Source organism: Python bivittatus, unplaced genomic scaffold, assembly GCF_059951505.1.
Source record: "Python bivittatus isolate LINGU-HERP-01145 unplaced genomic scaffold, Pbiv_v1 ctg000080_np1212, whole genome shotgun sequence".
NCBI classification, from domain to species: domain Eukaryota; kingdom Metazoa; phylum Chordata; class Lepidosauria; order Squamata; family Pythonidae; genus Python; species Python bivittatus.
Genome location: NW_028277035.1, coordinates 23381226 through 23403248, shown reverse-complemented (window position 1 = coordinate 23403248; position 22023 = coordinate 23381226). Strand labels below are relative to the sequence as shown.

At 39.5% G+C, this 22023-nt stretch overlaps 1 protein-coding gene and 1 long non-coding RNA gene across 2 annotated transcripts; both read left to right on the top strand.

The window, feature by feature from the left end:
• Positions 1 to 773: 773 nt before the first annotated feature.
• LOC112541815 (uncharacterized) lies at positions 774 to 2116 on the top strand. The gene is made up of 2 exons (XR_003085758.2): positions 774 to 1085; positions 1807 to 2116. It is a non-coding gene; the product is annotated as an uncharacterized LOC112541815 (long non-coding RNA).
• Positions 2117 to 14381: 12265 nt separating this feature from the next.
• Positions 14382 to 17351, top strand: DUSP1 (dual specificity phosphatase 1). The gene is made up of 4 exons (XM_007437745.4): positions 14382 to 15048; positions 15380 to 15528; positions 15718 to 15937; positions 16444 to 17351. The coding sequence occupies exons 1-4, from the start codon at positions 14679 to 14681 to the stop codon at positions 16812 to 16814; spliced, it is 1110 nt and encodes a 369-aa protein (XP_007437807.1). The 5' UTR covers positions 14382 to 14678; the 3' UTR covers positions 16815 to 17351.
• The last annotated feature ends 4672 nt before the right edge of the window (positions 17352 to 22023 follow it).

Below are 22023 nucleotides of genomic sequence, written 5' to 3'. Positions count from 1 at the left end.
ATGAATACACACACACACACACACACACACACACACACACACTACTCCTGGCCACAAGTTAGCAACTGAGGAAGCATCTGAATGGTGGTCCTTGTCTCTGTTACAATCTGCTATGTAATATCCAAAAATTATTAATACTCATAATACTGACCCTGTTACTATCATTCAACAACATCCCTTACCTTGCTTCAGAAAAAAATGGCCCTGTATTATTAGAAACTAAATAGCTACCATACTAAAATATCTGTTATAGATATATATCCTAAGAAAACTAATGGGAATTATCTTCTTACTTTATCCCATTCAGGGCTGGCCCTGCCAACGCTGTCCTACTGGGTCTCATTGCTTTTAAAAATTGGAAAGGGAACTTCTGAAGTAATGAAGGGCCAACCAACCTGATCTAGAATACAGTACTTCCACATTGTATATTTCTTTTATTTTCTTTATAACATTGTTCTCCTGTCCTTTCTTAAAGGAGTTCAGCATAGGTTCCATGATTTTCCTTTCAATCCATGTTGTCTTCATACAAGCTTTGTGAGAGATGAGGCTGAATGATACTGATTGGCCCAAAGTTCCCCTATTGAACCTCATGGCTCAGAGACGATCTCGGTGACCATGTTCTTGGTCCTTCATGGGACTGACGGGAGGCTTCTTCCTTCCTTTCCCAGCCTCATCAGCATTTAAATCACTCCTGCAAGTAGGACCTTTAAATGTTGGATAGAGTTTGGTGCTCGGTGTGGCACAATCCTTTTCAGAGACTGGAATTTAATACTTTCAAATCCAGGCATAACAAGGAAGAGGATAAAGTCCATTTGAGAAAAGTGATGTCAAGCACTTAGAGGCCACCTGTAAACATCACTAGTTTATTAAGCAAACAGTCCTTGATGCTGGCCACAGTACAAGTTTACCATTATCAGTTAATGATTACACATTCCTATCAGTGTGTAATCTGTGGCCTTTGAACGTCTTTTATTTTTCTTGGAAAAAGAAAAAGGAAAAATTAATCCTGGGTTGTTCTTCATAGCACCAGTACTGATTTATACAGGAAATGGTCCGACAAGTAAAACTGCAGCTGTGAAATCATGGTGAGTTGGTGGGAAATGAGTCTTCTTCTCTGAGTGTGTGATGAGGAATTAGCCTCATGTGGTTCTCCTGTCACCATGAATTTGTTCATCAAATTGTGTACAAGAGCCATAAAGCACAATGCCTTGACTGTTGCCTTTGCAAAATAATATGAAAGTATGAAAAATGTAAAAGTGTATAGATTAAAGTACTTGAGGCCAAGAGCTCATACAATAAAGTCTCTCAATGAATTTCTCTTTATTACATTTTTCTCCCCCAAATCAGACTGCATATTGTACTTTCACCAATTTTCCACAGCAATTTTTCAACATTTGAACAAATTCTTATACTTTTTCAGTGAAATGGGGATAAATATTTCATTGAGTAAATGTAGGGAAGTTAGCATGATACTTCTATTTTGTTGGGATGTTAAAAGATTCACCCAAACAACTTGTTTAAACATGGGGGGTAGCAATGGTGGAATTAGAGAGCAGAGTCAACATTTGTAAGCCAATGTTTTTTAGTGGTTGAGGTGTTGGACTGGGACCAGGGTGGTGGTGGTGTTCAAGCATTCATTCACTTCTGATTCTTCCTTACTTTATGGACATTTAACCAAGATTGTCTGTCGTTAACTGCTTTTCTGAGTTCTTGTAGGCTCATGCTGTTGATATTAGCAGTAGCCTCTAGCAACCTTGCCTTCTGTCAGTTTTTTTTTAATTGCTTTTGATTTTTTTCAAATTTCAGGGAGATCCAGATTCAAATCCATCTTCAGCTATGGAAATTCACTGAGTGATTTTGGGCCACTCACCATTGCTCAGCCCAAATTACCCGAAGGATTTGTAGTGAATATAAAAGTGAAGGGATGCTTTATATCCTCTCTTAAATTCTAAAAATTAAGATGGGATATCTCATCTCTCATTATTGTTATTATTATTACCACCCAGAAGAAGAGGAAGAGATTGTATGGTCAATAATATGCTTGATGACTGTATTGTACTGATGGGGGAATTAAAGCTTGAAATGAGACAACTGTATGTACAACATACAAACAGTCCTGATTTGTATGTGTTCCATATATTAAAAATGAACAGCCATATTTTATGCATCAGATACAGTTCAGAATAATTGTTCTGCAATTGTGCCATTTTTGTTTGAATTAAAAAATGAAAGAGGCTGATTCTTTGAGATACTGTATTACAAGTCAGCTTTGCATTTCCTGGCTTTTGTTAAGCCAGGAAGGAAGTCCAACCCAAGCCTAAGTCATTGGAGTTATTTAAATGTGATTTTTGTAACATTTTGTTTTACACTTTGCCTTGTGACATTTTAAAAGGAAATATTTTTAAAAAGAGCTTTTGGAAATGAAAACTAGAAATGACCTGAGAGTGTTTCCCCCTTCCTATTATGTCCATCTCCTCTCCTTTTTCATTTACATCAACCTATGCTGGTAGAATTGCAGAGTTGAGAAATTCCTAGCAGATAATCCCTTGCTTCAACATTCATCCCTGAAAGGTGTTCATTGCTGACTAAAAATCTCTAAGGAAAAGAGAATCCATCACTTTTTGAGACAGTCTTTCAGGCCATCTCTGTTCAATTCAACAAACACTCATCCAATTAATGTCCTGCATAATGTTTAGCTGAAATCCCATTTCTTGCGATTTAATTGTCTGCTGTACTGTTTAGTGAAGCTATTACTAAACCAAGACTCTTTTCACTAACACCTTCTGCTGTAACAACTGCAGATGGGAGTATTTGGGGGGAAATCTGCATGCAAACATTTTTAAGCCATTCCTCTCCTACTTCTAACCATGGCAAAACATGCCCTGGCAACATCTTTTTTCTTCTGCATTCCCTTAGTGTTGCCTTCCTCTCATTCCCTAAACCAGTGTTTCTCAACCTCAGCAACTTTAAGATCTGTGCACTTCAACTCCCAGAACTCCCCAGCCAACTCCCATTCTGGGAGTTGAAGTCCACAGATCTTAAAGTTGCTGAGGTTGAGAAACACTGCCCTAACTCATGAGTGAGATAAGCTTAAATAGTTTTTTAGCTGTACTTGTGTTAAAGTAGTATTTTCCCCCTTAAGACTGGCTCTGTCCAAAGGTAGCCCCAGAGTTATACAATCTGTTAGGCTTTGTCACCTATTATCTTGGGGGAAGTCAGGAGTCTGTGGTAACTGGGAACAGAGACAATAATGGCAGGTTAAATACTGGCAGTGGGGACCACAGATTAGTTATCCATCCTCTCCAAGCTTAGTGGAGAGCATTTCAGTTCAGCAGTGGAGAAAGTCACTATCTTGATCCCTGTCCTTTGCCACCACTATCTTCTTGATCCCTGTCCTTTCAGTCCTCAGCCTGAAGGAGAGGAGCAGAGATCTGAAGAAGGATCTACTCCTATTCATGTGTGGGGCTAACCCAGTTTTCATCAATGTCCATAGATGGCAATGTCTTTATTAGGATCATCCCAAATAGCACAAAAGAATATGAAATCTTTCAAGTTTTCCAGAACTTTTATCAGACAAGGTGTTAAAAAAAAGGGGACAATGAAGAAAACTGAACTATTAGGTCCTATGTTTCACTTGCTTTCAAACACAGAAGAGTAGAAGTTTATTTTAAATGTTTCCCCTCAATGTTAAGAAGTTGGGGTCTGAATGATAGGAATGAAAATTTGGGGGTACATTCCCAAACTCCTGTCCCCCATTTTTTAGTGGCAAAGCTGTATGTCACATAATGCTAAAATGAGATAAGTAGAAACAGTAGTTTCCAAAGATAAATAAATGAATGTAGTTCCATGAAACTATTGTTAAGGAGCGCACAGTTGGTCTTTTCAATCATATGAAGCTGCACAGGAATCTGTATAAAGAGCAGATGTGCTCTGCATCACAGCATTTAAATTCCTACCTCCTGAGGATTTAATTTGGCAGCGGCAATCATTTTCCAAAGGACTGTGAAACAAAGTCTAAATATTTGCATTAAAGACCAGGTCCCAGTACGTTTTCAGTGATGCAAACTGCCCACCGATCCAACTTGCAGCTGTTAGAGTGGTTATTCTGAATTCAAATGTCTTTGCTCACAAGTGAAAGATGTCACTGTTTAACTCAGTAGCAGTCTTCCCTAACCTGGTGCCAGCCAAATGTCTTGGCCTATAACTGCAAATCCCATCATTCCCAGTTCCCAGTGGAAGTAATAGGAACTACAGTCCTATATAACTAGATAGCACAAGGTTTGAGAAGACTGTCATACAACAAGTTTGCTAGTACTAAGAAATACATACATTTCTTCTGCACTGTGCCACTTGAAACTGGATCACTAGAATCATTGGGTCACTGCGACCGAGGATAATACATATCTATAAAACCATCTATACATATAGAATTAAACACCCTTGCAAAGAATTGTATCCTAGCCATTATGTGCCAATTTTCTAATTGGAGAATGTTTACTTTCTTATAATGCAGCATCTAACCCTGCAACCAATGCCATCACATTAAGATATACTGCGGCGTGGTTGGGTTTGGCTCAGAATGTAATGCACACTCCGCAAAAGAGTCAATGTGATGTGAATCCCTGTTGTCAGGCTTCACCAGACTGTTAGTCAGACTTGAAGGCTAGCAGGAAAAGATTCAAAAACACTGTTCTTCAAGAAGCTAGTTTCATTACAGAGAGTAGAAATACTGTGATTAGAGCACAAAACCAGCAGCTGTCAGCCATAAGCCTCATGCCATTTCTCTCCCCGTCTCGCTCTGCCTCTCTCTCTCTCTCTCCAGTATCTCTCTCTCTCTATCTCTATCTGCCTCTCCCCAGGCCCAAAGCGTTTTTTTCCCATCTGTGTCTCCTAATGAACTGGGAGCTGGTCGTTTGTTTGTGGGAGGACTAGTTGACATCTGTCCATTGTTATTTGATCAAATCAGTCTGGTCTCAGGCTCTTTGTGTCTGACCCTGGTCCTTCCAACCTTCACACTTGTCACTTGCCAAGGAACAGTTTTGCCAACTCTTGTTTTTCTAACTCCTAATGGTGGTTGGCTCCTAATGCATGGTGGGTCCATTCTATTTACAATGGATCTTTCTGACAGCTGCTTTGCCCCACCCACCCATCTGGGCTTTTAGCCAAAACTGAAAATAGCTTGGCCATATTCCTAAAGGTTACATAAACCAGCTTTCACAGAAAGTGGGAGGTTTTCCACAGTTAAGACAATAAACTATGTGTAGTAGCTTTAGGCTTATGTCTACTGTTTAAAATTGGTTTTGGATTCAATTCATCATTAGCAGATGGTTAAGAATCTTTATCCCTGTTATTAATTGCCTCCAAAAGGTCTGTATAGGAATGATAAAACTTAAAGAATTATATATGTCCATGTGCCTGATGGCAGCTTTCTTAAATGCAAAAATGCTGGAAAGTCAATGTGTGTTATCCATTCTTCAGAGCAATCAGAGTTATTCCAAAGATCACATTCAGCTGATATTAATCATCCACTGAAAAGGATTGATTTTCAGAAATGTCTTCTCAAGAGGCTTACTTAAGTATCCAGATTCATTAGGTAGGTTTCAAAACTCAATATCTCCATTAAATATTCCATTGAATAATATTTAAGCTAAAGCTCAGCTATGTTGAGTGGATTAATTAGGATAACACATTTTTCATATGAAATAATATGCATGTCTATTATTTCAAGAGGCATGCATATTACAATTGTATTTACTGTTAGTTCTGTGACTTTGGATTTTGTGATGCTTATAAAATCATCAGCTAAAAGTATGGATTTAGAAAATCCTGTTTTACCTGATCAGTGGCACTGGCAGGCTCTTGCTTTTCTCAGAATGAGAAAAGCAGTGTTGGGGCATCATGCTACAAGCTTTGCCCCTTTGGGGCATGCACCTGTAGAAAAGGGGCGGAACTTGCATCAATCTGATTCCTGTGACACCCCCCCCCCCCAGGATGCCACTGCACTCAATCATTTAAGGTGCAATAAAGGGTAACAACTTGCCGAAACCCATTACAATTGCTATCAAATATACTTATTCTGCTGTTCTTCATTGATTAGATTAAACAAAGGATTCTCAAGCATTCCTCACCCAATACCCATTTGAGGGGACTCAGATCCCTGAAGTCAGCCATTTACAAAATGGTGGCACTAGTAAGTGAAGGTAGGACTAAAGGTAGAACTAAAACACTGAAAGAAATATCTCAGTTGTGAAGGAAATATTTATTTGAACATAGCCAGTAGTTCATGATTCCTATTAAAACGTCTTTTAATTTCTAATCCTTCAGTACATCTGGCCATTTGCTCACATCCCTTTCGTCATCACCTGACTGAAGACAAGGGATTCACTCAGAACAATGCTGCAATCTAATAATGGGTCCAAACTCACAGTCTGAAAATGTTGCAGTAAACCCTGGTTTGCTTTTGGCTTAGCCTGATGTAAGTTTCCAGACATGCATAGGAGCACAGTTCAAACTTTAAAGTACCTCCGAATAGAGATCCATTAAGGAATCTTTAAGCAGAGATTGAAATGGTATCTTCATGAACCACACATACAATTTCCAATTAAAAGATTTTTTTTAAAACTTTACACGCACATAACACATGCAAATTCAAAGTAATAGCATAATTTCTTTGGGGAATAACAACAAAAGCAAAAATGCAAGACATTCAAATTATTTTTATTGGGGAAACGAGCAGTCAAATTTAAAATATCAAGTAAAGAGTAAAATGCAAGTGAAATACAATGCTAAAATAAATATTAGCAAGGTAGAGTACAAAAAGAAAAAAACATAATGTTTTAGAATGGAGGTTGGCAAGTCATACCCAGATCTTCAGCAATGCAGAGATTCAGTAAAAATTCTGGTTCATTTTTTCCTTTCTCATAAGGACCATCTTAGCTTTTCTTTCACAATTAAGAGTGCCAGCTACAAGATACAAGCTTTTCCCAACAACTGAGCTGAAGTGCTACCCACCAACCCTGTGGGCAGAAAGCAGTGGTAGGTCGCTCGTTGCATTGCTGGTCCCCACCCTTAATGATGAAAAAGCCTAACAGACTCCACACATCTTGTCATTGGACAATGTCACAGTACTACAAAGAGGAAAATGTTACTAGCATCTGGACAGCTAATGACAACTTCAGACTGTCTCATGGGCTGGGGATGAAATGATGGAAACTTGAAAGGTCAGGGCAGAAAAAAGAAGCTTGCCCAGGCATGTTTATGCTGTGCTTTGGGGCAAGAAGAGAACGACTCTCCTTCAGGCTGAGTTTTTCACCCTTTTCCTGAGTCGGGGGAAAATTACATTTTAAAATCCAATATTCATTTTTAAGTCCAATATTGTCTGTGTATTCACAATATACTCTTCAAAAAGGAGCCCTTTGTAACAGCACCCAGCTGTTGTGATTTCAACCCTGTTGTTCATAGCTTGACATGATGTGTGAACCCAATTATTAGGGCTCATTCAGCAGACAATGTTGTTTTTTAAAAAGAAACATTTGTGTAACACCTGAATCTCTCCTGAGTTTAGTGATTTTGTTTGAGTAAGCAATTATTGAGGGATTCTATTTCTCCCCTAAATTGCCTGGTGCTCTTTTCTTAATGATTTTGCTGAAATGGGGGTGGAATATGATAAGAGCATATGATTTTTTGGTTCACAGTCTGTCACTAATTCTCTGGATTATTATAGTAAGAATGATACTAAATAAATAGACATAAATTGTATTTGCCTGAAAAACGTTTATTTTTCAGAAAACAAAATCTGGATCAGCTGCGCATCTAGACTTTTGGCACTAAAGCTTCTGAATGGAGACAATTACACAGACAGTTAGAAAATACTCTTTCTTTGCTCTATAGAATTAAGTTTGCCTGAAGTTTAAAAATTTTGACGTGAGAAAATCATCTGAGGAAAATATGTGTTGTAGAAACTGAAAGAGATATATTTTAATCATCATGATTCAACGGACATATTTGTAACTGAAGTGTATTGGAAGTTCAAAAGTAAAATATAAATACTAAAAATTAAAATTACTCACTGGAAATTTATGGTGTTTTTGATAAGATAAAATCTGGAAAGAAGCCATATAAGCCTTGTTTTCATTTAGTGTAGTGTTTAAAGTATTTTTAAATAGATTATTCTTGTTTACTCTTTATAAGGAGGGGAGATGTAAATGAAGAAAGACTCAGGAAACTCAGAATGTTCTGGAACATTCTGGAAAAATGTAGAAGAAAAAAACAAGTTTGCGCTCAGGGTTGTTAAATGATTTAATTAATAATAAAAGTAGAGGTGAAGACCTACTCTAATTGTCTGGATAAACTGCGTATTGAAAGGGCTCAGAGGAGGGATTTGAACTTTCCACTGTTAGTTAATCACTAATCAAGGCCTCTGAGCTTGTGAAAAAACAAAGTTTCCCATCAAAGGCTGGAAATGTTAATAAGTGTATAAGGCATTATACATTATCATATACAGTAGTAGAAAACGAAGGGTCACGTAGGTTTCTTCACTGAAAAATGCTTCACTGAACCCAAATATGTTAATCCCAGAAGTAGGCAAGGTTGGCTCAGAAATGATTCAAAAACATATTGACCTTTTGGGGGAAAAAATCATCCTTTCCACTTGTGGGGGGGGGGAGTGCATGTTCATGTACATGCCTTGAAAAGAGTTTTATTTTGTGCCAGGGGTATAACATCTGCCACTTCCATTGCATTTAGTTTTGTATCCTGGTCACCTGATGCTGTTTTTTTCTCAATAGTCTATTTTTTTGCCAGGCTACTTTCATGATATGGGGCAGGGATGATGGTTCTTTCCCTGTGGTACCAAGTTATGTATGTTCCAGCCAATCTTGGTTGATCTTGAAAAGAACTAATAAGTTTCAAAGATGCTGGTAGGGGGTCCCCTGGTGCAAAGTATTGCCTAAGAGTAGAAATACAGGTATTAAGACCTCTTTAAATTCTTTGTAAAATTCCCCTGACAGTCCATCAGGGCCTGGAGATTTTCCATTTTTAACACTTCTCAAGACTTTTCTGAAATAGAGGAAGGAGATTCCATAAATTGTATGTCCTCTGGAGCTAGTTCTGGGAACGTTAATCTATTTAAATATTGATTAATTTTTGTTAGTGATGAGTTATTTAAAGAATATAATTGCTGAAAAAAAATTGAATTCTTACTTTTATCTTTGGTTTTAGTCACTGTTTGGGCATTGCTATCTTTAATTGCACTAATACTTTTTTTTTCCTTAGCTTTTTTCAATTGATTTTCCAGCATTCTATAATTTTTATTATGTTTATAATATCTTTGCTTAGCAATTTGAGAAGAGATTTTATCTGTCTCCCAGTCATTTAACTCTCTCCTTTCATTTTCTAGCTGTTTATAAATACTGGCCGATCCAGTTCTGTTGTATTTTGCTAGTAGACTGTTAATTTCTGACTAAAGCTTACTTGCCATTAGGGATTATCTTTTTTTAATCATGCATATCTGCTTTATGCATTCTCTTCTTAATACTGCCTTCATAGCATCCTACTTTATTCTTACTGGTGTTTCATTTATACTATATTCTTGAAAAAAAATCACAACTAAAACAAAGAATTGAATGTTCCCCAGAGTTAGGCTTACTACATTTATTTACAGGACCAAATCTCAAGCTTAAAAATAGGAACTTATTTTTAGTAGCTAAAATAATAATTGCCCAATATTGGAAAACTCTAGATAATCTAATAATTGAGATATGGATTAATAAGGCCAATTGCTATATTAGAAAAAATCAGACATAGTTAAAATAATGAAATATCAGAGGCAGGAACCACAATTCTATCAAATTTGGATCAATTTGATAATTTATCTCAATAGCAATAGACCTATTACTGGTAATATTTTAGATACAATATATATGTGTATAATGCCTGTGTCTTAGCTTACTGTTTGGTAGATTTTTGTATTTTTTGTATCTTTTTTCTCTATGCATTATGAATCTGTGTTATGTGGTTACTTGATTACGTTAATTATAGTTCAATTTTTAAAAAAGCACACCTCATAAGTGTTAGATCTTACTAGCCTGGATAGGAGACTACAGGGAAATCCCTAGGCTGTGGACTAGACCAGGAAGCAATATCTATCTCCTGCAAGAAGGCAATGGCAAACCCTTCTGTGTTATTGCCTAGAAAACTATGTGAATGTGTCCATGAAATCACCAGGAGTCAAAGTCTACTGGAGGAAGGCTTTAGTATTATGATGTTTGTCAGTGGGAGTGGTTAAAACCTGTTTTCCAACGTAATGTCCCCTTTGATCTCAAGATAAGGGAATTTTCCAGGCAGGAAAACCTAGGTCTTATTTATTATTTTAAATGCTTTTTTAACGTATACTATACTGCTGAGCAACTGTAAATAGCAGACACACTATTTTACCAAATGTTTTTTTTCAACAGCAGCATGGTCTCTTAGTTTCGTTGTAACTGCAGTAATATACAGTGTCTCTTAGCTTGTTTATGTGCTATAAACACAAATAATAAAACATGCCTAACCCTACAAATTCTGCCTACTTTTACTATATATACAACATCATGCACTGAGATGCACAACTATTTTATAAGCCCAGTAGACAATGCCTTCTAATTATTAGCTACACACAAACTACATGGGCATTTTAGTGCCTAAAGGGGCTCCAAGGTACCCTTTGTATTGACTCATGGTGTTGGATTTGGATGAAACAGCCATAGTTCTGCTACGTGTTTGCAAAGTGCTAAACGGCTAAAGTCCTAAGACCCCTAGGGTAGCATGGGGGACATTTTTCAGCTTCAGGATTACATTCCCTAAGGCGGTGTGTCTCAACCTTGGCAACTTTTACGTGTGAACTTCATCGCCCAGAATTCTCCAGCCAGCATGCTGCAGAAGATTTTTGCGTGTTGGCTGAGGAATTCTAGGAGATGAAGTCCACACATCTTAAACTTGCCAAAATTGAGAGACACTTCCCTAAGGGAAAGCTGGTAAGCAGCCACTGAGGTGTGGTTATGCCAGCAGCAAGAGAGAGTCAAAAAAAAAAAATAGATGAGGGCATCCAACACAGTCTCTCAAGACACTTCCTCAGGAGAAAGGTGCTGGTTTGAAAACAGCTCTACATTTCTGGGATATCAGAGTGTCAGTAGTATTTGAGAACTGGGCTGATTTATTTCTGGCTCAGCTGCAAAATATCTGAAACTACAGTAAAACTCATTCTTTCCTTCCTCACTAAAGCTCTGTGGACATTGTTGATAGTCTGTTTTCCCATTTACAGAAGGTTTTGTCTCATTATGCTTTATGATTTCTGAGCATCAGGTCTTTCCAGTGGAAAGGTGGCTTAGTAGATTGTCACCTCCTTCTCATAAGAACTGCTATGATGGAATTGGGGGGGGGGGATTATACAACATGCAAGAGAGACTTAGCATTTTACAAAAGAACTTCATGCAATCCTACATGGGTTTGTCACAGATTTGTTGAATATGATTAAGTGGGAGACATTGGGAAATACCTGCTCTTTTAAAGGCTAGGAGGGGTAACAGATGGGTAAGTGAAATGAAAAGTAAGTCTTGTGCATAGCAGGTAAGATTTACAGGAAAGGATTATTAGATGATTCCCATCTTCTAAGACAGTGTTTCTCAACCTCAGCAACTTTAAGAGGCGTGGACTTCAACTCCCAGAATTCCCCAGCCAGCATGCTAGTTGGGGAATCCTGAGAGTTGAAGTCCACAGCTCTTAAAGTTGCTGAAGTTGGGAAACACTGTTCTAAAATGTACAGTTGACTTTCCTGTTTAGAGTGTCTCTTTCCTCTAACAGAAAACTATTGGTAGAAAATTTTATCCCATTTGAATGGGCTACAGTCCCCATTATCCCCAGGCCAACATGAAATCTATTTGTTGCAGTCCCTTTGTATTACATAAATCATTACTTATACTGGCATATGCTTTTTTGAAAGGAGGAATAATGCCCAGGAATCTTGCTCCCCAAGTCTGTCTTCTGAGAACTCAAGAAATCATAATCTCTCCATTCCAAATGCAATTAGCTATACTTAAATCTCAATGAAATAAGTAGACTGTAAATTAATTACAGCTAGCCTAACTTGAATAGGCTGCATCTCCATTTGCACCTAACCACAGCATAAACATGCCCTGGATTTCTTTTCTTTTTTTTCTGATGTGTCTTCTTACAGTTGTCTTCATCTTATCGCTAGCCCATGAGGCTTATGCTGTTCTTAAGTGTTCACTGTAAAAGTAGTATTTCCCCCCTTATTCTGATGCTATCCAAAGGCGGTCTCAAGAACTTTTAAATCTGTCACTCACTCCTTTGGAAAGAAAATAAGTGACTGGCAGTGACTGAGAACAGAGACCATAGAAGCACAGGCAATGGGGCAGCACATTTCATGGGAAAATAATTTTCTGCCACTCCATGGTGGCTGCATGGCACTGTAACTCAGTAGGGGGGACAGCACAATTTTCTGTTTCAAGGCAAAATAATAGTATATTATTTATACTGTTTTTCTCAAATAGATAAACCAGCAGATTCTGTTGGAGTAGGTAGGAGGGAGCAGGATATAATAAATTACTATCTTAAGTGTCAGTCATGTTGGCTGGGATTTGGGAAGTGATCCTACATTTCCTCTTTTTCCAGATTGTTTGTTCCCTTTGGCATTTTCAGAAGCACTGAATGAATTGTTACATATTCATTCTATGTAACACATATTTATGTTCCCCTAAAGATGGGTCAGGCCTGTTGAAATGGAACAGGAATCCTTTGTCTATTCAAAAATCATGCAAAATGTATTAATTTTTCCCCAAAGCACAAACATTTCAAATATGATTGCACCATCTGTACAATTTTGCTTCTCAGAAAAAAAACTGCAAGATCAAACTCCAGTAAATTGATGTTTAAAAGTTATGCAGATGGATTAAATTAAAATGCTTATAGTATTTAAATCATGCTTGAATGTATAGATGTGGATAAAACAGATAGTTCCATATTGCCACAAATGGCTATATTTTAACAGCGTAATTGGTTTACATATACATGTTTATACCATTTATTTCGGAAATCAGTTATTAGAGGATGCCTTTAAAAATTAATAGTGTTTTAATGTTGTATAATACCTCACCTTACAAAGTGAATATATTTACTAATAATTTGTCAACTGAAAAATAATGACTTCTTCAACAATCCAGTGGCTATCCACTTGCCGGAATGACCACCACCCTTAAAAAGCAAACGTAACACATTCGTTGTTTAAAACATCGTTAAAATTGTTATTTAACTGTGACTTTTATAAGCAGGTCCAAACCAGAATGTCCTGTGATGCTTTTAGAAAACAATCAGCTTTGAACTCTAGTACACCTTTATGAGAACAAAACCACGTGGTGCAGTAGCTGCCTACCTTTGCTGTCTGGACCGAGCCCATAGAAGGCGTAATGAAGAGTGACCCTAATTAATTTTAAAGGTCCCAGACTAAGGTAACCACCTTTCTGTTCACAGTCATTTCCACCCCTTCTTTCCTGACAACCTAAAGTTTTATAGAATCAGAGTCTGTATTAATACTGCCACTAGGTAATGTGAAGGCTCGGTCTTAAGGATCTGATGCTCCTGTAGACAGTCATGTCAGTATGTAACACGACGATATAATAACTATAAAATAGAATAAACTAGAGGGAAGAAGAGGGGTCGGGGATAAAGAATACTGAGAAACACGTGTTCTAGCGAGACATGTTTATTTATTCGATTTATATAGCTGCCCATCTCCCGTACGTGGCTCTAGGCGGCTTACAATAAAATAAAAAATAAAATACCAAGCTTGCTTGCCACCGCTGGCTGATCCTTCGCTACTGTCAGGGGGTCCTTCAGTCTCACATTACAGTATCGGAGAGATCCCGGAGTTTGGAATTTCAACCCGCAGAGGGAAGCAGAGAGGCCGAGAGCAGATTAGTGAAGGGAGCTAACCCCCCCCCCCACCGCCCCTTCCCATTCTACACTAAGAACGAACGGGGATAACGCATCCGCGAGCGCGCTCCCGCCTTTTGTTCGGTGCGCGCGTTTGTTGTTGTACACGCCGCGCCCTCTGAAAACCGCGGAAAGGTCAGGCGGCGGAGGGGCGAGGTCGCGGGCGTGCTTGCATCAGTCGGTTTCCTTCCCGGGGGAGGGAGGAGGGCTTTTGTGGACAGGCACTCAAAGTGACTTTGCTATTCAGGCGGATCAGTGACGTGAGTGCTTCGGAGCTGGGAGTGTCTGCCGGTGACGTCTTCTGTGAAAGGGGGGTCACGTGACAGGGCCCCATTCATTTCGAAAAAAAGAAAGGAAGAAAGACGCCCTCACCGTATAAAAGCCACGCCGGTCGGCTGAGCGAGCAAACAGCAAAGCAAGCGTAAGAGCAGCAACGGTTCAGCCGCAGAACGCGCCACCGAGCTACCGGCGCGCGAGTCAGACCAACAAAGTCCGGATACAAGGCTTCACCTCTCGGCTCAGATCCAGCCTCCTTGGGGGATACAGAAATTGTCCGGGGCGGCTTGCCAGGAAACCTGCCCATAGGTGTGAAAAGCGCGCAGCCCAGCCAAGTGGAATAAAAAGGCGCCCAGGTGGGGGACGAAAGGAAAGGGGGTCTTTGCCTTTCCGCGCTGTCCGCCCTGCCCCGAGCGATGGTCAACATGCAAGTGTGCGCCCTGGACTGCGAGACGCTGCGCGACCTGCTCCAAGACCGCGACTTACAGTGCCTGGTGCTGGACTGCCGATCCTTTTTCGCCTTCAACTCCTCGCACGTCGCGGGCTCTTGCAACGTCCGCCTCAGCACCATCGTCCGGCGGAGGGCAAAGGGGGCCGTGGGCTTGGAGCACATTCTTCCCAACGAAGAAATGCGCGCCCGCCTGCACAAGCGCCTCTTCCACGCCGTGGTGCTGCTGGACGAGCGCAGCGCCGATCTCGAGGCGCCCAAGCGGGACAGCACCGTCCTGCTGGCTCTTAACACCCTCTGCAGGGAAGCCAGGGACGCCCGCATCTGCTTCCTCAAGGGTGAGTTTTAGATCCGGAGCGAGATCGCCTTCCCCGGGTTCCCCGGGACTCCACCCTCGGGTCTACAGAGCGGGGAACTAACACGAATGAGTCGCCTCGCTTGGAGTCAAAGGGAAGCAGTCGTTTCCAGAAAGAAATGAAGGGCTAATAGCTAGAAGAGAGGGACGCTCGGTGACTTAACAGGAGCTCCCTCTTTGGGACCGCAGACTGGAGGGACTCCTCAGCCATGGCCACCATCCCTCTCCGGTCTTCTGAAACCTGCCCCCAGGAGCCCGCTTTGCTTCTCTGAATATATTAACAACCTCTGTTTTCTCTTTTTATCTTCTTCCAGGAGGATACGAGGCATTCTCTTCCACCTATCCTGAACTGTGCACAAAGCCCTCTGCCCCCAAAGGCCTCACTTTGCCGCTCAGCACCACCACTGCCCCCGGCAGTGCCGATTCAAACTGCAGCTCCTGTGGAACCCCTCTCTATGATCAGGTCAGTTGGCATCAAAGGAGGTGGGGGGGGGCAGCATGGAGGGGGATGTCTTTTTTTTTTTCCATTGGCCCATGTAAAAGTCGTTTCAATTTTGTATTTGATGCGGGCACGTAGTAGTGAGAACAATCATCTTGGAATAATGGCAGTTTTTGCCCAGGGCTTAACAGAACATGTTCTTCTCTGCTTTAGGGTGGTCCGGTGGAAATCCTACCTTTCCTGTATTTAGGCAGCGCCTATCATGCGTCCAGAAAAGACATGCTGGATACGTTGGGGATCACTGCCTTGATCAACGTCTCTGCAAACTGTCCAAACCATTTTGAAGGGCACTATCAGTACAAGAGCATCCCGGTGGAGGACAACCATAAAGCTGACATCAGCTGCTGGTTTAATGAAGCCATTGACTTCATAGGTAAGCGCATTTTCTTTCTGCAGCTTTCCCATTAGACCCCAAATTTAAAATATCCCAAGCACCAGTCTTTTAGGAGCCTTCTTTGAGTTTGAGATCCAGATAGCCAGTGGGGATCGAGATAGCGCCAGTTAGAATGCATCTGTAGTTATGCTGATGCTTGAGTTTCCTTGGACAATAGTTCTGTGCCTGCCAAGAACATCTAAGCTTTATGCATGACATCACTGGATTCGGTGATGTGGGTGTTGTAAAGAATAGCTAGTAATCCGGTCCTATCTCATGTTGACAGCATTTCCAAGGTAGCCTTTTCAGCAAGAATTAAGTGGCCAATTAGAATAAATTACTGGCATGTTCAGACAAAGCATCCACAACCTATCATTGCTGTCTTCCTTTGTGCCTCAATTTCACTTCCCAGCTGAATATTGAGATGCTAGGAAAGGTTTTCCCTTCAGGCAAAAGCATCTTGGAAGAGAAATGTGCTAAGCTTTATGTTTTACTCATTGTTTCAGACTCCATCAAAAATGATGGTGGACGAGTGTTTGTTCACTGCCAAGCTGGTATCTCCCGCTCTGCAACCATTTGCCTCGCTTACCTTATGAGGACCAACCGAGTCAAACTAGATGAAGCCTTTGAGTTTGTGAAACAGAGAAGAAGCATCATCTCCCCTAACTTTAGTTTCATGGGCCAGCTGTTGCAGTTTGAGTCCCAGGTCCTTGCTCCAAATTGCTCAGCAGAAGCTGGAAGCCCTGCTATGTCTGCACTGGACAGAGGAACATCCACTACAACTGTCTTTAACTTCCCCGTTTCCATCCCTGTCCACCCTTCTTCCAATCCACTAAGCTATCTTCAGAGCCCCATCACCACATCTCCAAGCTGTTGAAAGGCAGGTGCAAGCAGACTCTGCTCAAAGACTTGACATCTTGTTACCTGAAAAGTGCAATAACTTTAGGAGGAGATCTATTAGTTTATATGGGTCTCCTCTTGTTACATCTACAAAGCAATACAGAATCACCAGCAGTGATCAACATTTCTGACTCCAGAAAGCGAGGTTCTTTCTGATAGATGATCTTAACAAAGAGGCATTTTTGACCAATGGATGCCTACAAAGGAGACAAAGCGCAAAGGACTTTGCTTTCTACTCCTGAAAATTCCTATTACTCTTTCTTTCCTCTTGCCGTTCCAGTAGCAAATCCTGCAGTATTCACATTCTCTGGGTATGCTCAGTTGCAGAATGCTGTCCCCTTGTACAAGAAGACCTTTGTATTTATTTATTTTTTATGGTGTAATTGCAATGTATGTTTTGTCTTCGAGTCTGAAGTTTCATTTTCTTGTCTTTTTTTTAAAGAAAGAAACAAAATACCTCAGGTTTTTTTTTTTTTGGGTACTGTAATCCTATAAATACATCTTAAAACTGTTTCCAAAGCACTGACATGGAAAGCACAAAGGAGTGTTGTGGAGGTTTTTTTGGTTGCTAGTGGTTGTATGCTTGCTGATTTTATTTATGATGTGAAATAATATATTTTCTTCTTATAAAAGAAGACAGGTTTTGTAATAATTATGCTTTTTATACAAACCAAATAAATTATGACATTTCTATTGAAAAAAAGAATTCCTTTAAAGTTTTTCCCCCTTTCTTTCTTGATAATGGCAAGATCAGAAAGCAGACATTTCCAGCTTGCTAGCTGATGGACTCTTGTCAAGTGCCTCTTCCCACAATCATGGCAGGACCCTGGAAATCTATGTTGCCCCTAAAAACACTATCTTGCATTACCGTTCAGAGAAGGAGAGAAATAGGATCTCTTTTCTTTCTTTCAGCAAAGGAAAGAAAAACACATAATTAGTTTTCTAAGGCAGTGGATATCAGCCAGATGATTAGTGTTGTCAGATGTGTCTGGATCATCCAAATAAGAAGGAGGAAAAGAGATCCGGTACCACTGTTAAGATGACCTACACTATTAGTATGGCCAGTGTTAATCATATGAAAATGTCTATGACTATTTGATGAAAAACATTCCATTCCTTCGACAACAACTCCAATAATCTTTTGGCTATCTAAGCAGAGACGGGAGGTGAAGTTCAGCGGTACGTGTGTATCCCTGGCTCGATGGCTGCCATTTCTAATGAGCTCCTTTGCTGGCCACCGAAGAGAAGTTGTTAGGAAAGTTCCAAAATGCAGCACACAACACATTTCCATGTTGAATCCTTTTAAAGACTGGGACATATTATATAAACTTCCATTTTTTTCTCTTCTATGGAAGTTGCAATTCTCTGAAAAGGAGAAAAAAGAGTAAAGGCCTGTCCGAGTATTGGGCCATGGAAATAGATGTGGGGAAAACAAATCATTAAATGTACTTTTTAAAAACCATGTTTGAAGCAACCCATTTTTATTTTGAATAAAAACTGTGAGGTTTTTTTTTCGCCCTAAGAGCTTAGAGTCATTTCCCATTGACATTGCTATTCATCTCAAAATGCTATTGCAGCCCCAATGGTTACTTAATGGTGCCTTCTGTGTCACCTCTTGTCTTTCGTGGATATGCCTCAGGGAGAGAAGAATGCCTCAAGGATGAGTTTGAGTGGAAGACGGTCTAATTGACTAATTTCTTCTTAATTTCACTCAGTCGTTCGACGAAGTAAGTTGGTTATCATTGTTCTCATTTTACAGATGAGTTGGAAAGAGACATTAATGTTGCATGAATGGTCTCAGAGCAGTTTTGTGGGCCAGGGATAACATTTCTTCTCTTCAATATTTCATTCACATGGCATGTTAAGCCATGGTTTATTTAATAATGGTTTATTTAATATCCTCAGATGCCTAGGTTCCCGCATGATGCTAAGTCACAAATCATGATTTAAAAACCATATTGATTGGGTTCACAGAAAGCTAAGCATATAACATTTTGTGATTTGCTTGTGGCTTAGCAAGTTGCGTGTACCCAGTCACAAGTCGAAGCCACTGAACCACTTCAGTGCATACAGGATAATAAACTTGGACACATACATGAATCTGGCTAATGCCAGTGGCCAGGTGCATTTACATAATATTGTTTCTACAGGAATTGCATAAATATAACTCTACAGTGTTATAACAAAAGTTTCTTTGGTTTAGAAATCCAAACAAATAGTATTGTAGCTGAGTGCAATGTGCAAACCCAGGCATAATGTGATTAACTTATTTTTGGCTTTGTATGTTGTGAGTTCAGCTATTGTGGTTAATTCAGCATGATTAAAATAAACTATGGCTTAGCAAAATGTGTGAATCCAGCACTGGCAACCAATCAATAGGAATTGTACAGCTACCTGTCTTTTCTTCTTTAATGGATTTTATTTAGTAAAAAAGAATACGGAAAAGACAGGAAAATATTGGAGGGTTACAAATGGAGGATGCTAGCAGAGCCTCTTGAAACATTCTTTGAATGAGGCAGGGTGACTGAACAGACTTGGTCTGTAAGCACCCTCCATCATTGGACTAGATCACAAGATCTCAGAGTCACTTGATTTATTATAAATCAAGCCCTGATATCCAAGGAGGAATATGAGCATTGGTCAAAGCTATACTTTTACATCTGGGGGTGGGGGGGGTACCACAATCACCACTGTGTTCCTGTATTCATCTAATTCTTTCTGGGGATGGTATTTTTCTTTAGAAAGCTTTGTCTGTAAATATCTTGAACTGTACAGAGTGAAAAGATTAACACTAGATGATGACGTTTCCTCATCCATCCATGCACCCAAAACACACACAAAACCAAGAGGAAGTGTAAATAAAAATAAACAAAAGTCTCTAACATAGATTTAGGCTTGGTGATTCCAAATTCCTACTCAGCCATAAATTGAATGAGCTTGGTCTAAGTCTCTTTCAGTGACACTCTCTGATTGTGAAAACAAATGTTATAAATAGAGAATATCAGCCATTCTATCCAGAGGATGGCAGGATAAATACACTGAGCCTTAAACTAACCAACATTTTAACCAAGCATGTTGTGTGAATCCAGTCTACATGGTTAGTTCACTGTGTCATGTATCAGAAAATGTGGTTAATTGAGAAAAATATGGTTAAGTCCCATGAATACAGATGTCTTATGACCATAACTATAAAGAAGAAAGATAACTGTTTTCATTCACTGTGTTAACATTCCCATAACGCATTATTGCTAAATAAACCACAGCTTATAATGCATTATGGGAATGTTAACACCGTGACTGAAAACAGTTGTTGTTATCTTCCTTCTTTATAGTTAAAAAGTTCATCAATGCATATAGTTTCATTGACGAAGCCATTCTTGACTATGTGCATTACACTAAAATATAAGTTATGGTTTAGGAAGCACAATGACTGGGTTCACACAATACACTAAGCCAAAACCAAACTACAATAATGCTTAGCACTATTTGTGAATTCAGAGTATTGGAAGATGCCTTGAATACAGTTCAGAATGCATAAAATTCAGCTAGACTGGGTTCTGTGGTCCTTCATTAGCAAAGTCCTGAACCATGGGCATTAAGGACAGGATCTTCTTAGATGTGGAACCACCATTATGGAATTCAGCCTCTGGGCAGCTCTCTCCCTTCCCTTGTTGCTTGAAAACGTTTTTCCTCCTAGAAAACTTCATTGTTGCTCTTATGTTTCAATTTTGTTACTATAGGCATCTACTCTTCTTATATGTTTCTTTTAATGTAAGCTGCTTCGGATATTAGTTTGAAAAGTGGAGTTTCAGCAAATAAGTTTTAAAAAGGACAGGAATGTATTCTGTTCTTTGTATTGTTCCTTTCATCACTCCACTCCCTCCCTCATATTTCTTATGTAACAGCTTCTTCTGTTTGTGGTATGGGCAGTGCAAAATGATTCCACCTTTAAACTGAGCACAGTCAGTGGAAAAATACAACCTTGGCAACCGCCATGATTTGTCCAATTAAAAGAAAGCACACAGCCATCTGTTTAAAGGAATTTCCAATGGGATTCCATTCAGCAAAGGGTTGCAACAACTTGTTTTATCATTTCACAGAACAATTCATTTCTTATTTGGCAGCCAATCCATTTTTCAGTCTAAACCAGTGCTGGAACATGGGCACAAAAGTACAGTTTGGGGCACAGTGTAACATTCCTGACTGAACCCATTCCAGCTGGTTGCAACCTGTGTTCTAGAGGCATAAGGCAAAACAGTTATTTTCAAAAGATTTTGCAGCTATTTGTGTTCAGTGATTGATGACAGATAAGGAAGCCAAGGTTATTTTCGGCACAGTCTTTTTTTTCCTGGCTCACAGTGCCCCTAACCTTTCAGAAAGAAACAGTATACATGCTCACACGCAATTGTAAAGCTTGCTCTGCTTCTTATATTAGAACACTCTTGATTATTAAAAGGTATTGCCTCATCTAGCCTTTATGTAAAGCCTCTTTATTTTAAATCTTTCTGATTCTGGTTCAACAGCCTTTTATCATTATTGTTTATTTATTATTTCCCCAATTTCTCCACAGACCAATGTGTGTATAACTTTAAGATTATATAAATCTGTAATTACACAGTTGCCTATATCCCCATGGAAACAACTAGGAGTTTCCCTTTTGCGCGGAAGGCAATAACATCACTTCCTGTTGCTGATAAAACAGTCTGTCATGAAATGGTGAAAAAGGTTCTCTTGGCGTTGGCAGGAACTTGCTTCAGGATGAGCTGGTTGCCATGCAGTGCTACAAATACATATGAGCTTAACAATAAACATTGTGGCTTTTTTGACGTATGGGAGGGATTAGGAAAAAATGCCATTTGAATGTATATGAGCAGACAATTTTTTAACACACAACACACATAAGCAGTTCTTGAAAACAAGCACATTTGTATCCTTATCCAGGAATTATAGTATGCACATACACACCAATATATGATTCGAGCTCTGTGCAGTTACCCACACCTATGCACATACACAAAGATGTGGGGAGAGGAAAGAGGATTTGAGAAGTATTCCTAACCTTGCAATGCTTTGCTTTAACTTTTTGCATTGTGTCACTGCGTGTACACATTAATCTGTTGATTCCTACTGGTGCAGTACCTAAATTTACCTTCTGTATTATGCAAGTGATTGCTTGAAACAAAATT